Source organism: Schistocerca gregaria, chromosome 4 (assembly GCF_023897955.1).
Source record: "Schistocerca gregaria isolate iqSchGreg1 chromosome 4, iqSchGreg1.2, whole genome shotgun sequence".
NCBI classification, from domain to species: Eukaryota; Metazoa; Arthropoda; class Insecta; order Orthoptera; family Acrididae; genus Schistocerca; species Schistocerca gregaria.
In genome coordinates, this window is record NC_064923.1 from 769361030 (window position 1) to 769387120 (window position 26091).

General features: G+C 43.7%; 1 protein-coding gene across 2 annotated transcripts in view; it reads right to left on the reverse strand.

Moving 5' to 3' along the window:
• The window catches only part of LOC126365916 (catenin alpha), a 144034-nt gene that overhangs the window by 70073 nt on the left and 47870 nt on the right, over nucleotides 1–26091 (reverse strand). For both annotated transcript variants that reach the window (XM_050008656.1, XM_050008655.1), the window contains exon 6: nucleotides 4439–4642. In XM_050008656.1, coding sequence (XP_049864613.1) covers nucleotides 4439–4642 — 204 coding nt within the window. The remainder of the gene's footprint in view (nucleotides 1–4438; nucleotides 4643–26091) is intronic.

Genomic DNA, 26091 nt, shown 5'->3' on the forward strand with positions numbered 1-26091 from the left:
CTCCATGTGATATGCAACTGTTTGCTTAATTAATGAAAAAGCAGGTCCAGTTACTCTGTACTTCATTTAGTCCTCTAATGGTTTTGCCTTTATTTTTTATACATGTAATACACCTATCATATGTAGGGCAGTTTCAGATCCACTTGTTAATGACTTAACAAAAAAAAGCCGAAACTGGCAATGGACTAAATAAAGTTCTACAGAGCAACTGGAGTGGCTTTTTCATTAGTTAGTTCAGATGAATATGTAATTCTTAGCTGCAAAACATAGGCCACAACACAGCTATGACTATGAATTTTAATGTAATGACTTTCAGTTATGTAAACAGTCACAAAAAAGGCACAACATTCTGCACAGCACCAATGGGAATTATTTTGGCAGTTACTCCCGACACCTATGATGTAACTTCTTATGAAAGTTCTTGGTACAAATGTGAATTATAAGAGCACGTTAATCAAAAGATACAAAATGTGACCCTGTGAAACAATTGGAAGGCATCCATGGAGAAAAGACCAATTCAAAGACAGTTATTACTAAATGCTGATCACTGCAGCTGCTGGACAGCACAAATTGTACAGAGCTAATATGCTGCCCTTGCTGTTACTTCAAATGAGCATTAATGTCATATTACAGGACATCTCTGTTGTAGAGAAGGAATATACCATCTCTGAAAAGTGCTGCATAACGCTCAGAACATCTGAGATGTACCAGATGTACCACTGTAGATTTCATCAGAGGTAAATAGATCAATGATGAAGGACACTGTGAACCCATACCAACTTGTCTGATTAGAGCAAAGAATATCTATACTTCTGTGCCTGTTGCTCAGATGCTGCTGTGTGGATTTACATTTCCACACTGAGTGAAAAGGTGCACTTTTGCTGTCCAAAAAGCTTTCAATGGCTTGATGTAATTCCTAGCTATTTTTACTCACAGAAAAACAGAATTTTCAAGTTCTTGACATGTCACAAAATTGGTTGGTATAAGTTCTGGTACACATTTGTGTTTTGTCTGGTCAGTTCGAAAAAATGATGCTATGAAAATGTCAGCACAGGTAATGACAGTCCACCTACAAATATTGTGGCCACTGCAGTTGACATGTGCAAAGGCTTATGTATCAGACATATTTCGGCTTGCACAACACTTTAATGGATGTTTTAGGTCTCAGAATTCTTACACGTAATCCCTAACAGACTACAAATTGGGTCATTCCACGCCAGGTGGTCTAGAGGTTCCCGCAAGACCATCATGGATTTTGGTGAAATTTTGCGTGAACATTTGTACATGCTCCCAATGAAACTTGATAAACTTTTACTTTTACTGATACAATACTTCCTGAGATACAGTCATTTATCTGACCCATACTGCAACCATCAGAAGTACATCCATTATTTTTCAGCATCTTTAAGACATGTCATCTTAAGCAATATTTTCTTGAAAGAAACAAAATTATGCCATCTTGCACAACTTTTTGTGTTCTATTAAGGGAAATAATAAAAACAGATCTCTTGAGCAGTTTCAGTATGGATAGTGAAAAAAAATTATGTTTGGCTTTTTATATCTCCGGAAGGAATTGCAGGATAAATCTGAAACTTTGTACATATTAACTTACCAATCATCTCCACTATGTGGTAAGTAGCAACTATCCTTTTCATAATATTGTTAGCACTGTAAGGTTTTAGAATACAAAATTTCATTCTCCTCCTGCTTTCCAGTAGTTCACAAATTGTGGACAAAATTGATAATTTTTGTAGAAATGCCAAAAATGACTATTTTTAGCTCACTTTCACAAAAAGAAAGTCTACTGCAAACTCTTTTAAACTGTTTTAATTAGAAACTCTTGTGTTCTAAACAACCTACAGAACTAGATCTGTTTTTGCAATGAGAGTGTATAAGGTCCTAAATAAACAAGGTGAAGTTGCATTTAAATTACGACCATAGTCCTATAGTCCTCAAATTAAATTTGACGTCTTGTATTATGTTATACAATTGTTTATTACACTTGGTAATACTAAAAGTCATGATGGCTAGGAAGTGTGACTGAATCAGAATGACTCGAAAACTTCAAAAATGGGATGTCTTTTTTCCATGACTCATCATAACATCTTTCAACCTGTTTTTCTGCTATGATAACTACGGAATCAAACTGGTCATGAACTTATAAATTTAACTGTACATTACCAAGTCACTGGACATCATGAGAGTAAAATTTTTACACAAAAACTGCAAAACACATCGTATAAACTGCTTTCATGTTTTATACCATTGTCACATTGTGTAAGTTTGGGGAACTTCAAGTAAGTCTACCTGACTTTTTTTTTTTTTTAAATAAATCATGCTACTGACAGTTTTCAGTATGTCTTTTTATTGTGCAATGCTACTGACATGCTAGTTTGATTCCAGTTTAAAGTATAGCATATTGTGTGTTCTCATAGTTTGCAGTTTAAGTGAATTGAGGTAATATCACACAAATGTGTTGCTATCATCCATGGTATTTAACAACTGCTGGTTTCTTAATGCGAGGAAAGCACCCTCCCCATCACCATAGGGGCAATGCCCACTAACTGTGCAACAGCAGTAACCAGTAGGTTGCTTTACCACAGGTTCCCAAGATTGATGAGACATTTCTTTAAATGTCACTAGACAAAGTCACAAAAGGTCTTGTTTAGGATCTTAAGCTTATGTTTCCTTCAAATTACTTGAATTTTTTACAGGGTTCATTAATTTGCTGCAGAGTGTCTTCAGGAAAATTATACCGCTGGCCAGACCAAGTCACTGAGGACGCTAGAATAACTGCAATGATGCGCTGTTGCAGAATACGGCACTTGTCGCTCCTTGAGAGCCAATAAAATGAATTTACTGGGCCACACTTGAGTGTGTGAAACTTGTTAAAACATCATTCTGCCCAACTGCTCTCAGGTGGCCTGTTTTTGCTTCTTTCAAGAAAATATTGCCAGAGATATTATGTCTCGAAGTTGCCAAAAACTCTGAGGTGCTCTTTTGATAGTTGCACTGTGGGGTCAAACGAAGGACTTTATCTCTGAAAGTATTATATTGGCGAACGCAAAACTTTACCATTGTTCATTGGGTGCATGTGCAAATGTTCGCACAAAATTTTAGCAAAATTTGTGATGGTCCTGTGGGAACTTTTTCCAAAATTAGACCACTTGGCATGGAATGGCTCTACCCAGGTTTATTTATGGCAGACTCATGTAGCTTTCAGTGAGAAATGAGACACCAGCACTTGCCCATTTCTAATATCCTGATCTCCTGCTCTACATGACAGGAGTGCAAAGGTGCACTTGCACAATCAAACCTCTGATAATATGGCTCATCTCATCTTACAAAAACACAGCATATCACCTTAAGAGCACATTTTTTAAAAATTGTAGAGAGTTTCAATTCAATTCAATAACAAAATAAATTTACTTCTTTTCCATCAAAGCATGACTTATTGAAGATCATAGTTATGTACAGTATGAAGACCAATAGCTGCCATACGTGTTTTAATAATGCTTAGCCATCAATTCAACACAGCTAAAGAGTATCTCGTTAACTGCTGCAGCAATATTTTTTTTGTCATTACATATAAAACAATGTCTTTCACTGAATTTCTGTAAAAATGTCATTTAAGATTGGCAATATTTGGTGAACTGCTGATTTTTAAGATATTCTGTTATCTCTGAATATCCTAGTGCTTTTTCAATACTCACCTTCATCATCTTAATAGGCGTTGTCACAAATGATAAAATAAGATTAACTAGGACATCACAGTAAGGTAAAATCACAGAAATGCACCCTGATATGTGTAATTCACTGTACTAGTTCTCAGCCAATGTGTCAGTTTGACAAAAAGTCAGAGGCAGTTCTCTTGAAATGCAAAGATTCAGGATGGCTGCCTTCCACAATGGTACAAAATTGGACACTGTAACTCGATTTTGCACTACTTAGTAAAAGTAACTTATCTTCATAAAGTGCAGACAAGAAAAATAGCAAGATAATTTCTCAAATGTATCAGTACACACGAAAGTGTTAGGTCAATAAATTTTTATATGAGATAAAAATATTACAATTACTGTTTTTCGACATCATAACTAATTGCCAAACACAATCTTACCAGTACAATGTCATATACATTGCACAGAAAATTTCAATGAATTAACTAATAACATAAAGGAATTGAGAGAATCACAAACTATCAAGTTAAACAATATAAGCCTAAAAACATAATGTAAGCATGACAGATGTCATTTCCTTAATCATTCAGTCTCCTATGTTTTGACAAAGTAACAATAATAATAGACGTGCCCTTTAATATTCAGATTAAAGTGAAAATTATTCGTTTCGCAACAAAGCAAGGAAGAATAATACTTTCTTAAAAGGAAAATTCAAACTTTAACCAAATTACTAGCTTCCCTGAGACAAAAATAGCACTTACATTAGACATGTATTCAGACAGCAAGTCCTGCAGTGCCTGGCGCACGGCATTGCACTCTGCAACAATGCGCTCTCTCCTTTCATCTCTAGTGCATGAAGAATCAGCCATTAGAGCAGCTCCACTGATAATACTCTCCAGACGCTCTTCCAAAGAGGGACGTGTGCGTACCTCATTGTATGTCAGAGGGTCAATAACAATGTGTTCCTAAGGGGGAAACACACACTGCAATTTCAATATAAAAATTCACTTCAATTTGTTACTGCCAATTATAGCTATAATATGATTAAGTTCTATTTATATCACACTCAAGTGTCATTAGGTGGGCTTGGACGGTGGTAACAGGAAGAGGGGCAGAGGGGGGAGGGGCAGAGGGGGGGAGGGGCAGAGGGGGGAGGGGCAGAGGGGGGGGAGGGGCAGAGGGGGGGAGGGGCAGAGGGGGGGAGGGGCAGAGGGGGGGAGGGGCAGAGGGGGGGAGGGGCAGAGGGGGGGAGGGGCAGAGGGGGGGAGGGGCAGAGGGGGGAGGGGCAGAGGGGGGGAGGGGCAGAGGGGGGGAGGGGCAGAAGGGGGGAGGGGCAGAAGGGGGGAGGGGCAGAAGGGGGGAGGGGCAGAGGGGGGAGGGGCAGAGGGGGGAGGGGCAGAGGGGGGAGGGGTAGAGGGGGGAGGGGCAGAGGGGCAGAGGGGGGAGGGCAGAGGGGGAGGGGGTGAGGGAGGGGGAGGGGGTTGGAAGCTGCATCATTATCTACATTCATCTTAACCACTCAACACTATCTTTGGATGAACAGTTATCTTCTTTACACCATATTCATAAATTAAAGACCATGTTAAATGCTATGTACGTTATATATACAGGAGGAAAACACCAAATATGACAGAGTGTGTGCTACTGACTGTGATGTGGTATCATTACTTACCTTTTCCCTTCCTTAAACAATAAAAAAAGAGGGGAAAATGAAGGGGGTGGGTGGCTCGACATGAGACTTTTCTAAATACGTACTTTTTTTTATTATTATAGCTTGTTCAGTAAATGGTAACATCATGAAGAATAGATAACAAAACCGAGTATGTTGTACCAACACTCTTAAGCTTAACAAGATTCAACAATCAATAGCCATCACTTATAGCTGGCATAAATTCCGTATTTAATTGAATACACAATTATTCACCAATTTGATTAATTTAAGGTTATGTTATCCATATATTACACTGTATTACACATTTGGATGACTACGACAAAATCTTGATATTGACTGTTGGGCAATCAAGAAGAAAAGAACTGCATTTAATAACATAACCATGGGAAAGCGAATGTGCAATATACTTTTCAGAATATGCTGCCCTTGCTGTTACTTCAAATGAGATGGCAGTTACATCAACTAATCTACAATGTTTCATTTCAAACAGCTGTTCTATTTGAAAAACTAATCGCAATACATGAAGAGTTCCAGGGAAAAATTAAGTAAACAACAGGTTAACATTTAATGAAGATGTCATCAATAAATCTGTACCAAACTTTGGGTTGGCAGGCTACTACCCTCCCGACCTGGTACAGAAGCAAATAACCAGAGCCACTTCCTCATCCCCTCAAACCCAGAAACTCTCACATAAGAACCCCAAAAGTGCCCCACTTGTGACAGGATACTTCCTGGGACTGGATCAGACTCTAAATGTGGCTCTCCAGCAGGGATACGACTTCCTAAAATCCTGCCCCGAAATGAGATCCATCCTTCATGAAATCCTCCCCACTCCACCAAGAGTGTCTTTCCACCGTCCACCTAACCTACGTAACCTCTTGGTTCATCCCTATGAAATCCCCAAACCACCTTCCCTACCCTCTGGCTCCTACCCTTGTAACCGCCCCCGGTGTAAAACCTGTCACATGCACCCTCCCACCACCACCTACTTTAGTCCTGTAACCCGGAAGGTGTACACGATCAAAGGCAGAGCCACTTGTGAAAGCACCCACGTGATTTATCAACTGACCTGCCTACACTGTGACGCTTTCTATGTGGGAATGACCAGCAACAAACTGTCCATTCGCATGAATGGACACAGGCAGACAGTGTTTGTTGGTAATGAGGATCACCCTGTGGCTAAACATGCCTTGGTGCACGATCAGCACATCTTGGCACAGTGTTACACCGTCAGAGTTATCTGGATACTTCCCACCAACACCAACCTATCCGAACTCCGGAGATGGGAACTTTCCCTTCAATATATCCTCTCTTCCCATTACCCACCAGGCCTCAATCTCCGCTAATTTCAAATTGCCGCCACTCATACCTCACCTGTCATTCAACATAATCTTTGCCTCTGCACTTTCGCCTCGACTGACATCTCTGCCCAAACTCTTTGCCTTTAAATATGTCTGCTTGTGTCTGTATGTGTATGGATGGATATGAGTGTGTGTGTGTGTGTGTGTGTGTGTGTGTGTGTGTGTGTGTGTGTGTGTGCGCGCGCGCGAGTATATACCTATCCTTTTTTCCCCCTAAGGTAAGTCTTTCCACTCTGGGATTGGAATGACTCCTTACCCTCTCCCTTAAAACCCACATCCTTTCATCTTTCCTTCTCCTTCCCTCTTTCTTGACGAAGCAACCGCCGGTTGCGAAAGCTTGAAATTTTGTGTGTGTGTTTGTGTGTTTTTTTTATTGTGCCTATCTACCGGCACTTTCCCGCTTGGTAAGTCATGGAATCTTGGTTTTTAATATATTTTTCCCATGTGGAATGTTTCTTTCTATTTTATTTACATCAAAATTTAAAATATTAGCTATAAATAAAGAAACTTATTTGGGAGAAATACAGACAAAAAGAAACAAAAAAAGAAGACTGGGTTTTAAGGTCTCACCAACAATGCGCTCATTTGACATGTCTAAATGAATTGTATATACAAAATGTCGATACACACTGAGGTGACAAAAGTCTTGAAATACCTCCTAATATTGTGTTGGATGTCCTTTTGCCTGGCACAGTGCAGCAATTCGACATGGCATAGACTCAACACGTTGTTGGAAGTCCCCTGCAGAATTACTTAGCCATGCTGTCTCTATAGCTGTCAATAACTGGGAAAGTGTTGCTATTCCAGGAGTTGTGCATGAACTGATCTCTCAATTACGGCCCATAAATCTTCGATGGGATTCACATTATGTGATCTGGATGGCCAATTCATTGACTCAAATTGTGCAGAACGTTCTTCAAACCTATCAAGAACAACTGTAGCCTGGTGACATAAAAATTCCATACTCATTTGAGTAAACGAATTCTATGAATGGCTGCAAACAACCATTTCCAGTCCAAGATTGTTTCATTTGTGTCAGAGTGCTCAACCCATTCCAAGTAAACACAGTCCACACCAATATCGATCCACCACCAGCTCGCACAGTGTCTTATCGACAACTCAGGTCTATGGCTCATAGGGTCTCCACCACATTTGAATCCTACCATCAGTTCTTACCAACTGAAATCAAGACTTAGTTTCCAGTTGCCTAGGGTCCAACTGATATGTCATGAGCCCAAGAGAGGCACTGCAGGCGATGTCCTGCTGTTTGCACAGGCACTCGCGTCCGACACCTGCTGCCATAGCCCATTAACGCCAAATTGCACTATACCATCCTAATGCATACATTCGCTAGATATTCCACTTGATTTCTGCAGTTACTTCATGCAGTGCTGCTTGTCTGTTAGTACTGCAACTGCATAGAATTGCCATGGCTCTTGGTCTTAAGTGAAGGCTTTTGGCCACTGCATTGTCCGTGGTGAGAGAATGCCTGAAATTTGGTAATGTTGGCACACTCTTGACACTGTGGATCTTGGAATACTGAATTCCCCACTTATTTCTGAATTGGAATGTTCCATATGACTATCCCAACTACCATTCCGAGTGTGAAGTTTGGTAACTCCTGTTGTGCAGCCATAATTGTGTCAGGAACCTTTCCACACGAATCACCTGAGTATAAACGACAGCTTCACCAATGCACTGCCCTTTTATACCTTGTGTACACAATACTAATGCCATCTGTATAAGTGCATATCACTACCCCATGACTTGTCTTCTCAGTGTTAAAGCATAGGTAAAACTATGAGTCATAATGTAAATTATCTATGTGAAAGCACATTCTACCAAACACAAATATAATAGGACTGGCAGTAGCTAATACTGCTAGAAAGTACCCTGAAATATGGCCTACTCAGTGGGTTTTAGTGTATGTTTGTATATGCAGGTATAAAAAATCTGTAATTAATTTTTTTCTCAGCTACATGAATCAATGTCATAGAACATTTTATACACGATATTTTAAATACAGCATGTGAATTTATCAACTCTACCAGAAACGTCTGCAGTTGGATGGCCACCATAAGAGAATGCATGCAAAATGCAAGTAAAATGAAGTGCAATGTCTCATCAAAATATAAACACGGATCATCCAGAACATTATGACCACTGACCTACTACTGATGTGAACCTGTCCACACGATAGCAGCATTACCTGGTGAGAAATGACTGCACACATGGTGCATGAAGTATCAATGAGCGTGCTGTCATGTGTAGAATGGGAAAGGCATGCAGTATTTCTGAGTGTGACCGAAGACAGATTGTAATGGCTCAGAGGCTCGACACAAGCATTTTAGAAACTGAACAACTTTTCAATTGTTTGAGAAGTGCTGTGGTGAATGTCTTCAACACATGGTGAAACCAAGGTAAAAGCACATCCAGACATCATGGGGTTGGACGACCAACCCTCATTATTGATGTCTATGTTGTAGGCTGAGCAGACTGGTAAAACAGGGCAGGTGGCAAACTGTGGCAGACCTAACATCAAACTTTAATGCTGGGTAGAGTACAAGTGTGTCTGAACACACAGTGCACCAGACTCTCCTAACGGTGAGCCTTCGCAGCCGACAACCCATGCATGTGCCAATGTTAACACCACAACACTGGCAACTACAACTCATAAGGGCATGTGCCCATCAGCAGTGAATGTTGGGGCAGTGGCAGAGCAATGCATGATCTGATGAATCCTGGCACCTCCTTCATCATGTCAATGGGATGGTAAGAATTCATCTTCCAGGGAAAGAGCTCTTTGACACCTGTACTGTGTGCTGGAGACAAGCTGGCAGTAGCTCCATTATGCTCTGGGGAACATTCTCAGGAGCATCCATGGATCCAAAGGAGCTCGTGCAAGGCACCATGGTGTGCAAGGAGTATTGTATACTGGTTGCAGACCACATACACTCCTTCATGATGATTATATTCCCCAATGGCAGTGGCATTTTTCCAAAAGATAATGCGCCATGTCTCAAGGGCAGGAGTGTGATGGAGTGGTTACAGGAACACAGTGGATAGTTCAAATTGATATGTTGGCCCACCATCTCACCAAATCTGAACCCCACTGAATACATCTGGGATGTGATTGAACATGTTATGTGTACAGATATGGTGCCAACTCCTTCCGGCGACCTACCGACGCCTCATTGCTTCCATGCCACGACACATAACCACTGTTATCCATGTCAAAGGTGGACATACCAGCTATTAGGTAGGTGGTCATAATGTTCTGGCTAATCAGTATACATGTCGTTTAACACTAGAACCACTGTATTATTTCTATTTCTACAACCACAGCTGTGATGAGGTTGACAGCAGTGGCACAGCTACTCCTTTTTACCTATTTTAACACATTGGTAGTGGCAATATGAAATGCTGTTTATGAAAGGAACATTCAAACTAAAGTTTATACATCATTTTAATTCGTAGTTATCACTTTTTGGTACTGGACTGATTTTGGTATAAGCATACAACAGTATGCAAAATTGAATTTTCTTTTACTCCTGATTGCTGAATGCAAACAATGCATCACTTCGGGATTAATTTCATTCATTTTCCACACACAGGTTACCTACTGGTGCCACATATATCAGTTATCTTGATTTTAGCATTTTACACTTTGTGCTGAATTCTACATTTCTTACTCGCTGGTTTGTCTCCAGTGTTTGATTCACTGCTGGTTACAGGAAATACTGTTTGGCACCTATTTTTCACATGTTCATGCCCTAGTTCTTTATTGAAATGCTGCAAAAACTGTTTGCGGGTCTAATTGGTCTGTTAAAGAATCCATGTACTTATTTTGGCAAAACCAGTGTACTGTAAAACACTCCTCTCTGCAACACTGCTTTCACTTAATATTTTTTAGCCATGTGGTCCAATATATCACACTATACTTCACTTTATTATTCATTTCAAATCATTTTCATCATATACATCTGAATGACAAATACTGCGAACATAGTGCTTTTGAGATTCATATGTTGGTCATCAAATGAATCCCTGTACCTTCATTCTTCAATACTTTGGGTCATGCGAAAATGTGAACCAATTTTCAGTTCACACTTTTCTTGTGCTTCTAAGGAATGGCGCCATAAGCTTCATGACAAGGTATAAAGAAAGAGATTTTTTGGCCTCTGGTTTAAAGTTCACTTTTTGTCAAGTATCAAAATCCATGGAAAAGTGTGTCTACAACCACTGATAGTCAAAATCTGATGACAAAAGTATCTGCTTTACTAGCCATGTACTGTATAAATCCGCATGTGGTCTTGGTGGGAGATAGCTGTCCATCAACTGTAATGTTCTGCCCCAAACTACAAAGCACTTTCAATAAAAAAAATTCTAAACAATTTTAGATATATTACTATTACAAATAGTCACCAAAAAATCACAACATGGTGAATTTTGATGTTTCTCTTCACATGTGACATTGGTCATGCTACCTGCTGCAAAAGATTTTGCTTATGTGCTCCTCCAACTACCTTTAAGATATCATCCAAAATCTCCCGTCCTGTCCCATCTTTCCCAAATTTTGAATGGTGGATATAACTGATACCTAACCCTGCTTCCCCATCTTTTTCAGCTGAATAAAATGTCATTCCTTCCAGATCAAGAATGCTCATTTTTATTGGGGAGTTTGTCTTGCTGCGTAACTGTCACTTATGTAACTTCTCTAAGCACTATATAACTACATTCACTTGTTTCAGCACTATCTCAAATGTAACCATCACAACTAGTTTCTACTTGTCTTTCCATTTCACTGCCCTCAGACTTTGCTCTTGCTCTAAACTCAGAGCAGATAGTCTAAACATTGTGTAATACCTTCTCTGACAACTTATAAGAAGCTGTCAAGTTATGTGTAACAATATACACACAACCAGGCACTTTAGATATAGTAAGACACAATAATACATTGTAACACCACTTAACAGTCACGAGAAATGCAAGTGAGCTTTTTGCAGTACACACAGGGGACAATGGTGTGTGTGTGTGTGTGTGTGTGTGTGTGTGTGTGTGTGTGTGTGTGTGGAGAGAGGGGGGGGGGGGGGGGGGGGGGGGGAGGAATCAAAATGACCACTGGTGCAGTACTACATACACCATCAGAAATACACTGAAGCACCAAAGAAACTGATATAGGCATTCGTATTCAAATACAGAGGCAGAATACAACACTGAGGTCAACAACACCTATATAAGACAAGTGTCTGGCGCAATTGTTACATTGGTTACTGCTGCTGCAATGGCAGGTTATCGAGATTTAAGTAAGCTTGAATTTGGTGTTATAGTCGGCACACGAGTGATGGGACACAGAATTTCTGAGGTAGCGATGAAGTGGGTATTTTCCCATATGACCATTTCACGAATGTACCGTGAATATAAGGAATCCAGTAAAACATCAAATCACCGACTTCGCTGTGAACAAACGACGACTAAAGAGAATCATTCGGACACCCCATACATCCAGAATTGCTACAAAGTAGCTCCAAGAACACTCTTGTGAGTTTAAACACTTCTGCTGGGCAATAAACTCGCCAGACATGTACATTATTGAGCATATCTGGGACACCTTGCAATGTGCTGTTCATCTCTGGGATGCCTTGCAACGTGTTGCTCAGAAGAGATCTCCACCCATTCTTACTCTTACTCTTACCCTTACCAGATATAGACTGGGACACTCAGATGTATATGACGGGTGGTAGGGACAGAGCATCGAGTGACATTATACTGAGTGCACTATCCAAAAATTACCTCGAGCAATTAAACAGAGAACCGACTCGTGGAGATAACATCTTAGACCTACTGATAACAAACAGACCCGAACTTTTCGACTCTGTATGTGCAGAACAGGGAATCAGTGATCATAAGGCCGTTGCAGCATCCCTGAATATGGAAGTTAACAGGAATATTTAAAAAATGGGAGGAAGATTTATCTGTTTAGCAAGAGTAATAGAAGGCAGATTTCAGACTACCTAACAGATCAAAACAAAAATTTCTGTTCCGACACTGACAATGTTGACTGTTTATGGAAAAAGTTCAAGGCAATTGTAAAATGCGTTTTAGACAGGTACGTGCCGAGTAAAACTGTGAGGGACGGGAAAAACCCACCGTGGTTCAACAAGAAAGTTAGGAAACTACTGCGAAAGCAAAGAGAGCTTCACTCCAAGTTTAAATGCAGCCAAAACCTCTCAAACAAAGAGAAGCTAAACGATATCAAAGTTAGTGTAAGGAGGGCTACGCGTGAAGCGTTCAGTGAATTCGAAAGTAAAATTCTATGTACCGACTTGACAAAAAATCCTAGGAAGTTCTGGTCTTACGTTAAATCAGTAAGTGGCTCGAAACAGCATATCCAGACACTCCGGGACGATGACGGCATTGAAACAGAGAATGACACGCATAAAGCTGAAATACTAAACACCTTTTTCCAAAGCTGTTTCACAGAGGAAGACCGCACGGCAGTTCCTTCTCTAAATCCTCGCACAAACAAACAAAAATGGCTGACATCGAAATAAGTGTCCAAGGAATAGAAAAGCAACTAGAATCACTCAACAGAGGAAAGTCCACTGGACTTTATGGGATACTAATTCGATTCTACACAGAGTATGCAAAAGAACTTGCCCCCCTTCTAACAGCCGTGTACCGCAAGTCTCTAGAGGAACGGAAGGTTCCAAATGATTGGAAAAGAGCACAGGTAGTCCCAGTCTTCAAGAAGGGTCGTCGAGCAGATGCGCAAAACTATAGACCTATATCTCTGACGTCGAACTGTTGTAGAATTTTAGAATATGTTTTTTGCTCGCGTATCACATCGTTTCTGGAAACCCAGAATCTACTCTGTAGGAATCAACATAGATTCTGGAAACAGCAATCGTGTGAGACGCAACTCGCTTTATTTGTGCATGAGACCCAGAAAATATTAGATACAAGCTCCCAGGTAGATGCTATTTTTCTTGACTTCCAGAAGACATTCGATACAGTTCCGCACTGTCACCTGATAAACAAAGTAAGAGCCTATGGAATATCAGACCAGCTGTGTGGCTGGATTGAAGAGTTTTTAGCAAACAGAACACAGCATGTTGTTATCAATGGAGAGACGTCTACAGATGTTAAGGTAACCGCTGGCATGCCACAGGGGAGTGTTATGAACCATTGCTTTTCACAATATATATAAATGACCTAGTAGATGGTGTCGGAAGTTCCATGCGGCTTTTCGCGGATAATGCTGAAATATACGGAGAAGTTGCAGCATTACAAAATTGTAGCGAAATGCAGGAAGATCTGAAGCGGATAGGCACTTGGTGCAGGGAGTGGCAACTGACCCTTAACATAGATAAATGTAATGTATTGCGATTACAGGGAAACAAGGATCCTTTATTGTATGATTATATGATAGCGGAACAAACACTGGTAGCAGTTACTTCTGTAAAATATCTGGGAGTATGGGTGCGGAACGATTTGAAGTGCAATAATCACATAAAATTAATTGTTGGTAAGGCGGGGTACCAGGTTGAGATTCACTGGGAGAGTCCTTAGAAAATGTAATCCATCAACAAAGGAGGTGGCTTACAAAACACTCGTTTGACCTTTACTTGAGTATTGCTCATCAGTGTGGGATCCGTACCAGGTCGGGTTGAGAGAGGAGAAAGAGAAGATCCAAAGAAGAGCAGCATGTTTCGTTGGTTGGTTGGTTGGTTTGTGGGGGGTTAAAGGGACCAGACTACTTAGGTCATCGGTCCCTTGTTCCACGACCATAATAATACACGAAGAAAAGTCCAACAAGCAATAAACACATAACGGAGACGACAAGGGACGACACAGTACAAGAAAGACATAGACGAAGACCAGAAAAAAGAGATTAAAAGACACACAGAGTGCGACGGTCATTGGCCGACCATGAAAATAAAACTGGAAAGGCCAACAACCAAGGGACACATTAAAACACCACAAACTAAAACCCCAGGCCAAAAGCCACAGTCGACACTAAAAAAAAATAAAAAGGGACTCTCATATTGAATGATAAAAACCCCCTGCTCGAATAAAACGGAGAACTAAGTCAGCCACAGTAGAGTCATCGGTTAAAAGAGCAGGGAGTGTATCAGGCAGCGCGAACGTCTGCCTGAGGGCAGTTAAAAGTGGGCAGTCTAGTAAGACGTGTACCACGGTCAGGGCCAATCCGCAGCGACAGAGAGGCGGGTCGTCACGGCACAAGAGATACGCGTGCGTGAGCCGGGTATGTCCTATGCGGAGCCGGCAGAGGACGACAGCGTCCTTGCGAGACCCCCGCATGGAGGAGCGCCACACACTGGTTGTCTCCTTGACTGCCCGAAGTTTGTTGGGAGAGGGCAGGGTGCGCCACTCATCACGCCAAGCAGCAAGGACCTTCCGCCGCAATACGGATCGGACGTCACTCTCTAAAAGACCGATCTCCATGGCCGGGGAACTGACCGCCTGTTTCGCCAGTTCGTCAACCCGCTCGTTACCCGGGATGCCGACGTGACCCGGGGACCAAACAAAGGTGACAGAGCGGCCGCAACGGACGAGAGTATGGAGGGACTCCTGGATGGCCATCACCAGACGGGAACGAGGGAAACACTGGTCAAGAGCTCGTAAACCGCTCAGGGAGTCACTACAGATGACAAAGGACTCACCTGAGCGGGAGCGGAGAAACTCTAGGGCACGATAGATGGCAACCAACTCGGCAGTGTATACACTGGAGCCAGCTGCCAATGACCGTTACTCACAATAATCCCGTAGAGTGAGAGCGTAACCAGTGTGACCAGAGACCACCGAACCGTCGGTGTAGGCCACCGCCGCGTTCGGAAACTCGGCCAGGATGGAAAGAAAGCGGCGGCGGAGGGCCTCCGGAGGCACTGAGACCTTCGGACCCTGTGCCAAGTCGAGCCGAAGGCACGGTCGGGGCACACTCCACGGGGGCAGACGGAGATTGGCCCGGAAAACAGGCGGCAGAGGAAAAAAGTCAAGGCCACGGAAAAGGTCCCGGAGGCGAACCGCAATGTGACACCCTGACCGGGGCCGCCTGTCTGGAACATGGACGATCGAGCGCGGGAACAGGAGACGGTAGTTTGGATGCCCTGGCATGCTATAAACGTGCGCGGCATAGGCGGCCAGAAGGCGGTCACGCCGGAACCGCAATGGAGGGACACCAGCCTCCACAAGTATGCTGTCGACGGGGCTTGTCCGGAACGCTCCCGTGGCGAGGCGGATCCCGCAGTGGTGTATGGGATCCAGCAATCGCAATGCTGAAGGCGAGGCAGAACCGTACGCCACACACCCATAATCAAGGCGGGACTGGATCAGCGCTTGATATAGGTGGAGGAGGGTGGACCGGTCGGCACCCCACCTGGTGTGGCTTAAGCAACGGAGAGCGTTTAAGTGCCGCCAGCATGTTTGCTTCAGCTGCCTAATATGGGGCAGCCAAGTCAACCGGGTATCGAACACCAGTCCCAAGAACCGATGCGTCGCGACCACAGCAAGAGGTTCACCGTCAAGGTAAAGGCGCGGCTCAGGGTGAACCGTGCGACGCCGGCAGAAATGCATAACGCAGGTCTTCGCGGCCGAAAACTGGAAGCCGTGCGCTACAGCCCATGACTGCGCCTTGCGGATGGCACCTTGCAGCTGCCGTTCAGCAGCGGCGATGCCACTGGAGCTGTAATATAGGCAGAAGTCGTCCGCATATAAAGAAGCCGCGACGGACGACCCCACCGCCTCAACGAGCCCATTGATGGCAATTAAAAACAGGGACACACTGAGGACAGACCCCTGTGGGACCCCGTTCTCCTGGACCCGGGAGGAACTATGCGAAGCAGCTACTTGCCCGCGGAAGGAACGATACGAAAGAAAATTCTGAATAAAAATCGGGAGCGGGCCCCTAAGGCCCCACCCATGAAGTGTGGCCAGGATGTGATGGCGCCAAGTCGTATCGTATGCCTTCCGCATGTCGAAGAAGACGGCAACCAGATGTTGGCGGCGCGCAAAGGCTGTACGGATGGCAGACTCCAGGGAGACCAGATTATCGACGGCAGAGCGGCCTTTACGGAACCCACCCTGAGACGGAGCCAGAAGGCCCCGAGACTCGAGGAGCCAACTCAACCTCCGGCTCACCATACGTTCCAGCAACTTGCAAGGAACGTTGGTGAGGCTTATGGGGCGATAGCTGTCCACCTCCAGCGGGTTCTTGCCAGGTTTCAATACGGGGAGGACTATGCTTTCCCGCCATTGAGACGGGAAAACACCCTCGACCCAGACGCGATTGAAAAGATCTAGGAGGTGTCGCTGGCAAGGCACTGAGAGGTGTTTCAGCATCTGGCTGTGAATGCGGTCTGGTCCAGGAGCCGTATCAGGGCAAGCAGAAAGTGCGCTCTGGAATTCCCATTCGCTGAAAGGAGCATTGTACGACTCCGCGTGCCGCGTGTGAAAGGAAAGCCTCCGACTTTCCAACCGCTCTTTCCGGGAGCGGAAGGCCAACGAGTAGTTCGTTGACGCGGAACACTGAGCAAAATGCTCTGCTAACCGGTCCGCAATCGTGTCGGAGTCGGTGCACACTGCTCCATTCAGCGAAAGCCCAGGGACAGAGACAGGTGGCCGATAGCCTTGGAGTCGCCGAATCTTGGCCCAAACCTGCGATGCAGAGGTACGGACGCCAATGATGGAAACATAACATTCCCAGCACTCCTGCTTCCGTTGGCGAATAAGGCGTCGGGCACGGGCGCGGAACTGTTTAAAAGCAATGAGGGTCTCCAACGACGGGTGCCGCTTATGGCGCTGAAGAGCCCGCCGGCGATCTCGAATCGCCTCTGCGATCTCGGGCGACCACCACGGCACAGTCCTCCGCCGAGGTGACCCGGATGTACAGGGAATCGCAGATGCCGCCGCAGAAACGATGCTGGTGGTGACCGACTGAACCACCGCATCAATCGGATCAGTGGAAGGAGGTGCGATCACTGCGACAGATGTAAATAAGTCCCAATCAGCCTTATTCAGAACCCATCTGGAGGGGCGTTCAGAAGAGTGACGCTGTGGCAGTGACAGAAAGATGAGGAAATGGTCACTACCACATAAGTCGTCATGGACCCTCCAGTGGATGGATGGTGAAAGTCCGGGGCTGCAAATAGAAAGGTCAATGGCCGAAAACGAGCCATGGACCGCACTAAAGTGGGTCGCCTCTCCCGTGTTTAAAAGGCAGAGGTCAAGCTGTGACAGAAGAGTCTCGACATCTCTGCCCCGGCCAGTAATCGCGGCGCTACCCCACAAGGGGTTATGGGCGTTAAAGTCGCCCAGCAACACAAAGGGAGGCGGCAGTTGTCCTATCAATGCAGCCAACACATGACGAGAGACATCACCATCCGGCGGAAGGTACAAACTGCAGACAGTAATAGGCTGAGGCGTCCACATCCTTACAGCGACAGCCTCTAAGGGTGTATGAAGAGGCACACACTCGCTGTAGATAGAGTTAAGGACGTAGACGCAGACTCCACCAGACACCCTCTCATAAGCTGCCCGGTTCTTATAATAACCCCGATACCCTCGTAGGGCAGGGGTCCGCATTGCCGGAAACCACGTTTCCTGGAGGGCAATGCAGAAGAAAGGGTGACTGCTGACGAGTTGGCGGAGCTCAGCAAGGTGGTGGAAAAAACCGCTGCAGTTCCACTGGAGAATCACTTTGTCCATGGGCGAAATAGGCGTGAAGGGACCGAGGAGGCAGATCACGTCACTGGGTCACCTGCTGTCACCGATCGAGGACCAGTACAATCGGCGTCCTTGGCGTCTGAGGGTATGGCGAGATCCAGGTCCTCAGCGGACACCAGGATCTCCACCTCATCCCCAGACGCAGAGCCTGTATGGAGCGGTGGGGTGGATGCCACCGCGCGTTCCTTGGCCTTAGAGGCCTTCTTCTTCTTCGTCTTCTCTCTCTGCTCCTTGGGCTTTACTGGCTGGGAGGGCTCCACCGAGTCAGTCTCCGGGACGGAGGAGGAGCGGGAAGCCCTGCGACCAGCCGCTGGCCTGCTTTTCAGCCATTGGCTGACGTCACCCTTCCCAGAGGTGGAAACCTGGGAAGGGAGGGACCCGAGGGATCCCTTGCGAGAGAGAGTCGCCGAAGAAGTCGGACGCTTCTCCGGCTTAGAGTTGGGGACTTGTGTCCCCGATGGTTGGGGGGTCGTTGCTCCTGAGGTAGGTGGTGCAGGAGCAACAGATGGGGAAGTGCCCCCCACCATCAAGGGGGCAGGTGTAGTATTCCGGCTCAGAGTGTTCAGTGGAATCAGTGCAGCAGATGACAAAACTACTGTTTTGGCAGCGGTGGCATAGGAGCTGGTCAGAGCCACAGGATGTAGCCTCTCGTATTTCCGCTTAGCCTCAGTATAGGTCATGCGGTCCAGGGCCTTATATTCCACGATCCTTCGTTCTCTCAGTAGAACCTTGCAGTCTGGCGAGCAAGGGGAATGGTGTTCGCCGCAGTTCACACAGATGGGAGGCGGCGCACATGCAGTATTAGGATGTGAAGGGCGTCCACAATCTCTGCATGTCATGCTGGAAGTACACCGAGATGACATGTGGCCGAACTTCCAGCATTTGAAACACCTCATCGGGGGAGGGATATAGGGCTTCACATCACATCGGTAGACCATCACCTTGACCTTTTCGGGTAGGACGTCACCCTCGAAGGCCAAGATGAAGGCACCGGTGGCTACCTGATTATCCCTCGGACCCCGATGGACGCGCCGGACGAAGTGAACACCCCGCCGTTCTAAATTGGCGCGTAGCTCGTTGTCTGACTGCAAGAGTAGGTCCCTATGGAATATAATGCCCTGGACCATGTTGAGACTCTTATGGGGTGTGATCGTGACAGAAACATCCCCCAACTTGTCACAAGCGAGTAACCGCCGTGACTGTACAGAGGATGCCGTTTTGATCAATACTGCCCCAGAGCGCATTTTGGACAAGCCCTCCACCTCCCCAAACTTGTCCTCCAAGTGCTCGACAAAAAACTGAGGCTTGGTCGCCATAAACGATTCCCCATCGACTCGTGTACAGACTAAATAGCGAGGTGAATAAGGTTCGCTGCCAACCGTAGCCTTTCGTTCCTCCCATGGTGTGGCCAGGGAGGGGAACGATTGTGGATCATATGCCTGAGCGTTGTATTGAGGCCGAGAACGCTTAGAGACTGCTGGCGGCTGACCGCCAGCAAGAGATGATGTACCACGCTTCATCGCGGGTCATCCGCCCTGATGCCACCTACTCCGACCAAGGGCCCTCCCCACGGGCACCACCCAGCCTCAGCAACGACCACCTGGCGGGATGGCCATTGCCGGGAGTCCCGATGCCCCAAGGAGACAGGCATCTACTCCTTGGCATACGCGGGGAGTTAACGGCGCAGGCATCAGTAGAGCGATCCCTGTGTTGTCAGGGGGCTACAACCGACAGGGTACATGGCGGCCCCACCACAACGGACTGGCTACCGTGCTGGATTTCAGGTGAAATGTAGCCCATGATCGTCATTGGCGCATAAAGCGACACAGCAGAGCAGACTGCAAAAACCGCACCCAAGAACAAAGCCACGCCCTAGAGATGGTGAGTGGGCGGGACAGCTATGCGACGACGACCAACCAAGCTAGAGATGGTAATGAGCGATGGACACATTGCACCTTGTAAGGCGCCCTTCCCCAATCAGCTCGCTCTTCGGAAGAATTTAGAAGATGGAGGTCAAACCCGGTAGGGGACCATCACATAAGGCCGAAACGTTTGAGACTCCTTTTAGTCGCCTCTTACGACAGGCAGGAATACCGTGGGCCTATTATTACCCCCGAACCCACAGGGGGGAGCATGTTTCGTCACAGGGTTATTTGGTAACCGTGATAGCGTTACGGAGATCTTTAGCAAACTCAAGTGGCAGACTATGCAAAAAAGGTGCTCTGCATTGCGGTGTAGCTTGGTCGCCAAGTTTCGAAAGGGTGCGTTTCTGGATGAGGTATCGAATATATTGTTTCCCCCTACTTATACCTTCCGAGGAGATCAAGAATGTAAAATTAGAGAGATTCGAGCGCGCACGGAAGCTTTCAGACAGTCGTTCTTACCGCGAACCATAAGCGACTGGAACAGAAAAGGGAGGTAATGACAGTGGCACGTAAAGTGCCATCCACCACACACCGTTGGGTGGCTTGCGGAGTATAAATGTAGATGCAGACTTATTTAGGGACAGCCCTACAGGATTTGTGGTGTCAGTTCCCCGCTGCACTACTTCAGACATTAGTCAGGTCCATGCCACATCATGTTGAGGCAGTTCTTCGTGCTCGTGGGGGCCCTACACAATATTAGGTAGGTGTACCAGTTTCTTTGATTCTTCAACGAAAAAGCAACGAATACAGCTACAATTCTGTAAATTCTACACTGTAGTCTCTGCTGACAAGAAATAACAGTCAAAAAATTTTGAAGTTTTATGAAAAAATATTATTGTTACTGGCAAACAAAATTTCAAAACAATCAGTGATTCCATGGTTCAAGCGTTACGTGAACATACTTGTAACACCCTCACATTGTTGACAGATAGCGTTGTCATATCGTAAACGGTGCTGTAACATCCCATGTAGCCTTCATTCAATGTAAATTGTCTTTAAATGTTTACACAGCAGTAAAATCAAAGTTAGTCCATAATTTTGAAATGACTAGAAAAAGGTAATCTGGAACATACCCTAAAGACAAACTCCAAAAAGACTGAGATCTGTTCGGAGAGTTGAAAAACAGTACTATCTGACCACAAAGGAGATTGTTTTTGTGAACAGTCAAATTCTGGGTAGAGTTCGAAGATCTGATGATAGAACACAAATCCAAAAGTAGAGCTCTGAATGAAAAACTGTTGTTCAAAATCTGGACAAATATAAGCACGTACTGATCTCTATGTATGAGGTTAAGTCAATTATTATCTGCAAAGTATTTATAAAATTTTACTGTAGTCAAATAGGAAACTTACAAGAACATCATTTATCGACATAGTCTCCTTGCGTTTCAATTCACTTGGTCCATCGTTGTACAAGCTTCCTGATGCCTTCATAAAATAAGGTTCTCAGTTGAGCTGCGAGCCTGGAATGCACCATTTCTTTCAGTGCTTCAACTGAGGCAAATTAATGGCCGCTTAATGCACGTTTGAGTGGACCAAACAAGTGATACTCAAAAGAGGCAAGATCGAGACTATATGGAGGATGATCCAGTGCTTCAAATTTGAGTTTCTGGAGCGTTTCAGCAATGTGGGCAGCAGTATGCAGATGGGCATTGTCGTGCAACAACACAACACCTTTTGACAGCAATCCTCGACATTTAATTCGAATTGCAGGCTTTAGCCTGGCAATAACCATCTCACTGTAACGTACACTGTTTATTATTGTGTCCCTTTCCCCATAATGTTCCAGTACAGGACCTTGTGCATCCTAAAAAGCTGTAAGCATCAGTTTTCCTGCGGACGGTTTGGGTCTTGAACCTTTTCTTGCATGGCGAATTTTTGGATGTTTCCATTCCATAATCTGCCATTTACTCTCCAGCTCATAATGATGGATCTATGTTTTGTCACCAGTAATGATCCTGTCCAAGAAGTTGTCCCTTTATTACCATAGTGATCCAAATGTTTTTTGCAGATGTCCAAGTGCGTTTGTTTTGGGATCCATCTTGCGCAAACTTTATGAAACCCAAGTCTGTAGTGGATGATTTCGTGGGCAGAACCGTGACTAATTTGCAGACGATGTGCCATTTTGTCAACATTTAATCGTCTGTCTAAGAGAATCATTTCATGTGAACACCCAATGGTTTCTTCATTTGTGGTGGTAGATGGTTCTCCAGCTTCTTCTTCATGCGTAACACTTGTGCGAACATCTCGGAATTTTTCAATCAATTTGTACACACACTTTTGTGGCAAAACAGTGTTTCCACACTGTACCGAAAGTCTTCAATGAATTTCGGCCCAATACGCCTTCCGACCACAAAAAAAAACAGATCACAGAATGTTACTCTTCTTTGGTGCAAATAGACAACGAAGGAGCCATGATTAACAGCACGGCAGTGATAACGAAACTAAAAAATAAACAAAGCATGCTTCATCAACGTAAAATGACAGTACTACCAAAATATACAAAAATATACCTAAATTGCGGATAATAATTGACTTACTCTCATACATATTCATCAGGAGTCATAATGATAAAGTCATACAAATTAGGTCTCTGAAGAAGTACCCAGAATATCACTGATCGGATACTTCATTTGTTAAATGTAATAAGAGGGTTGGAAACTAGTAACTGCACTTTGTGATGTGCTGTATAGTGCACACTGGTCAATGGACTTCATCTGTGCTGAATATCTACAATAGGGTTCAGCTGAATCTAATGGATGGAGAGAAAAGAATACAAACAGGTCGATCAAGGTGTTGTTTAAAAATTAAAGTCCTCACAGGTACACAAATTCAAAAACAAAATTTTTGTCAATATATTAATACAGGCAACTCTTTGATTTATTGCATTCAGTGCAAACGGTTTTAAAACTTGTAAAGCTGCTGCATATTGTCTGACCAAAAGAAAACAATAGCTGGAATAAAATGTTATGGAGAACAATTTTGACCAGAATTACAACAAATTATGAAAACTGTTCTTGTTAAAGGAAGACAGTAAAGAAGAAATGCAATGACACAACTTTTAAATATCTTCAACTAATGTCAACTACTTTCAACTACAGGCACAGGTGCAGTCTAAACTATAAAGTTAACCATGCAGTTATCATGTGAAATAAAATTATACGCCTAGAAACACACTTAAATTTTAGAAGCTCTCTATAACCTAATTTGGATTTGGTTACAAACTAAATATAGTTTCTCTCTCCCTCTTAAATCCTGCAGAACACACAGTTATATCTATAAATTCCTGTAATATACTCTACTTGCTTCAAATGTCTCAAATTACATTACTACACACACACACACACACACACACACACACACACACACACTGCCGATCCTCCTTTTATTCGTTTTGTCCCTTTTCATGTTAATTTTCTGTATATATACTATGTCAAAAGAACATGTTAACTGCAATGCAAACTCGCAAAATAGTTTTCCATTTGAAGACACATACAGATGATGTATGAGCAAATTTTTTTCTTTCTCATGCCTCCCCAAGTCCATATCAAGTTTCTTGAATGCTGTCCACCTGGAATCTCTTTCTTTCCCTTCTTCATCTTGGCACGTGCAGTGTTACAAATACTGATAGTAACATTGATGTCTTTCTTGACTGAGTGATGCCCGATAGACATTTATAAATTTGTATTTCAATGTATTTACATATGTTTTATTTCAATATTTTCACACAATTTTGCTTCTTTTCAGTTTTATGTGGAGTTCACGAAATCAAGCCAACATACTTTTCTATGGTCACAGTTTTCTTTTCCATAATCACAGTTTCGCACTTTTTGTCGATGGTCAGCAATCACAAGAGTTTGTAATCTGCATTGTAAATAGCCTCATTACACTCTACTTTAACAATTAGGAAAAGAGGAACTCTAAAGCATTGTAATTAGTCCAGTCTGAACGCAAGAAGATATTTTGGGAAAAACATTAGAGAATTTTCTTAGCAATAAATTATTTGCAACCATGAACATTTAATAGTTCAAATCTATAGAAGTAAAACAGATTAAATATATCTAATGCACATAATATTCAAGGATATATCCTAAATTCAAAGTTATCATCACTGAACAAAAGTCATCTGTGATGCAGATGTCCAAGTGAAAATAATTAATCTTGAAACATTCTCCAGTTTCGTACATTGAATTTTTTCAATAACCAGACACTAAAAGTAAGAAAATTAATTAAAACAAAAAGGCAATAATACTATGATTTATTTGACATTATTAGTACCATAAGTAGTACATTAAGTTGTGTGGAGTTTCCTCACATTCTAACAAAGTGATGATTTTTACTGTCAAAATTAATACATCAAAACACAAAGGCACGCTGCACACCATAAAACCTTCAGTTTGTTTGTCCAATTTCCCTCACATTTTATAACTTGACATCAGCAAAACCATGGACCTTGCTTCAGTGATGTGCCTGGCTTGCAATAACAAAAAAGATAGCTGTACTGCAGGTATGCTCTGATCATACTTTACTGGTTATTAAATGCACATTACAACTAAAAACAACAACACGGACATGGTGGCAACAATACAGTGAGCTACTAGCTGAAGCATCAGGAGGCTGTACCAGGAGCAGTGGATGGAAAGCGACGGGCAAAGGCGAGAGGAGAGAAGTAAAGAATGGGAAAGGATTATGCAGGTATGCTGATGGGACAGAAGGCATGTATGGAGCTGGAGGGGGAGCAGGGAAGGGGGAAGTGGAAAGGCAGATGAAGGAGACACAGTAGCGAAAGCTGAAGACAGGGATGTTATGGAAATGAAGGATATGTTGCAGAGTGAGCTCCCAACAGCACAATTCAGAACAGTTGGTGTTTGTGGGTATAATCCAGATGGTCATCTGGCCACCATCCTGAGCAATCTGGATCATTCCCACCAGCACCAGCTTTTCTGAATTGCATAGGTGGGAGAACTTTGGGAGAACAAACTGTGACAAAAGCAGGATGTATGAGACAAGAAAAATACCCTCAGACTTCTGAAAAACTGTTATAATACCAACTTCAAAGAAGGCAGGTTCTGACAAGTGTGGGTATTACCAAACCATTATTTTAATAAGACACAGTTGCAAAATAGTAATGTGAATTACCTACTGAATGATGAAACAGTTAGTGTAAGCTAGGGGGAGATCGAATTGGATTCTGGAGGAATGTAGGAATGTGCAAAGCAATACTGACCCTATGACTTATCGTAAAAAATACATTGCTCCAAGTCAAATTCACATTTAAAGCATCAGTAGATTTAGAAAAAGTTTTTGACACTGCTGACTGAAGTACACTCTTCGCAATTTTGAATATACCATGGGTAAAACACAAAATGCAGAACATTAGCTGCAACTTGCACAGAAGCAAATATCAACAAAGTAATGGAATGTAATAAAATTAACCCTCATGATGCTGAGGGAACTAAATTATGAAATGAGACCCTAAAAGTAGCAGGTGAGCTTTGATACTTGGGCAGTAAAGTAACAGATTATGGCCAAAGCAAAGAGGGTATATAATGTAGTCTTCTAATGGCAATAAAAGCCTTTCTGGGGGAAAAAAAGGGGTTGTTCACATCAAATAAAAATTTAAACCTAAGAAAGTATTCACCTCACAGCAACCTTATTCAACACTGAAACACAGAGGTCAAAGACTCTAGCATATGATGCTAGAGGTGAGTG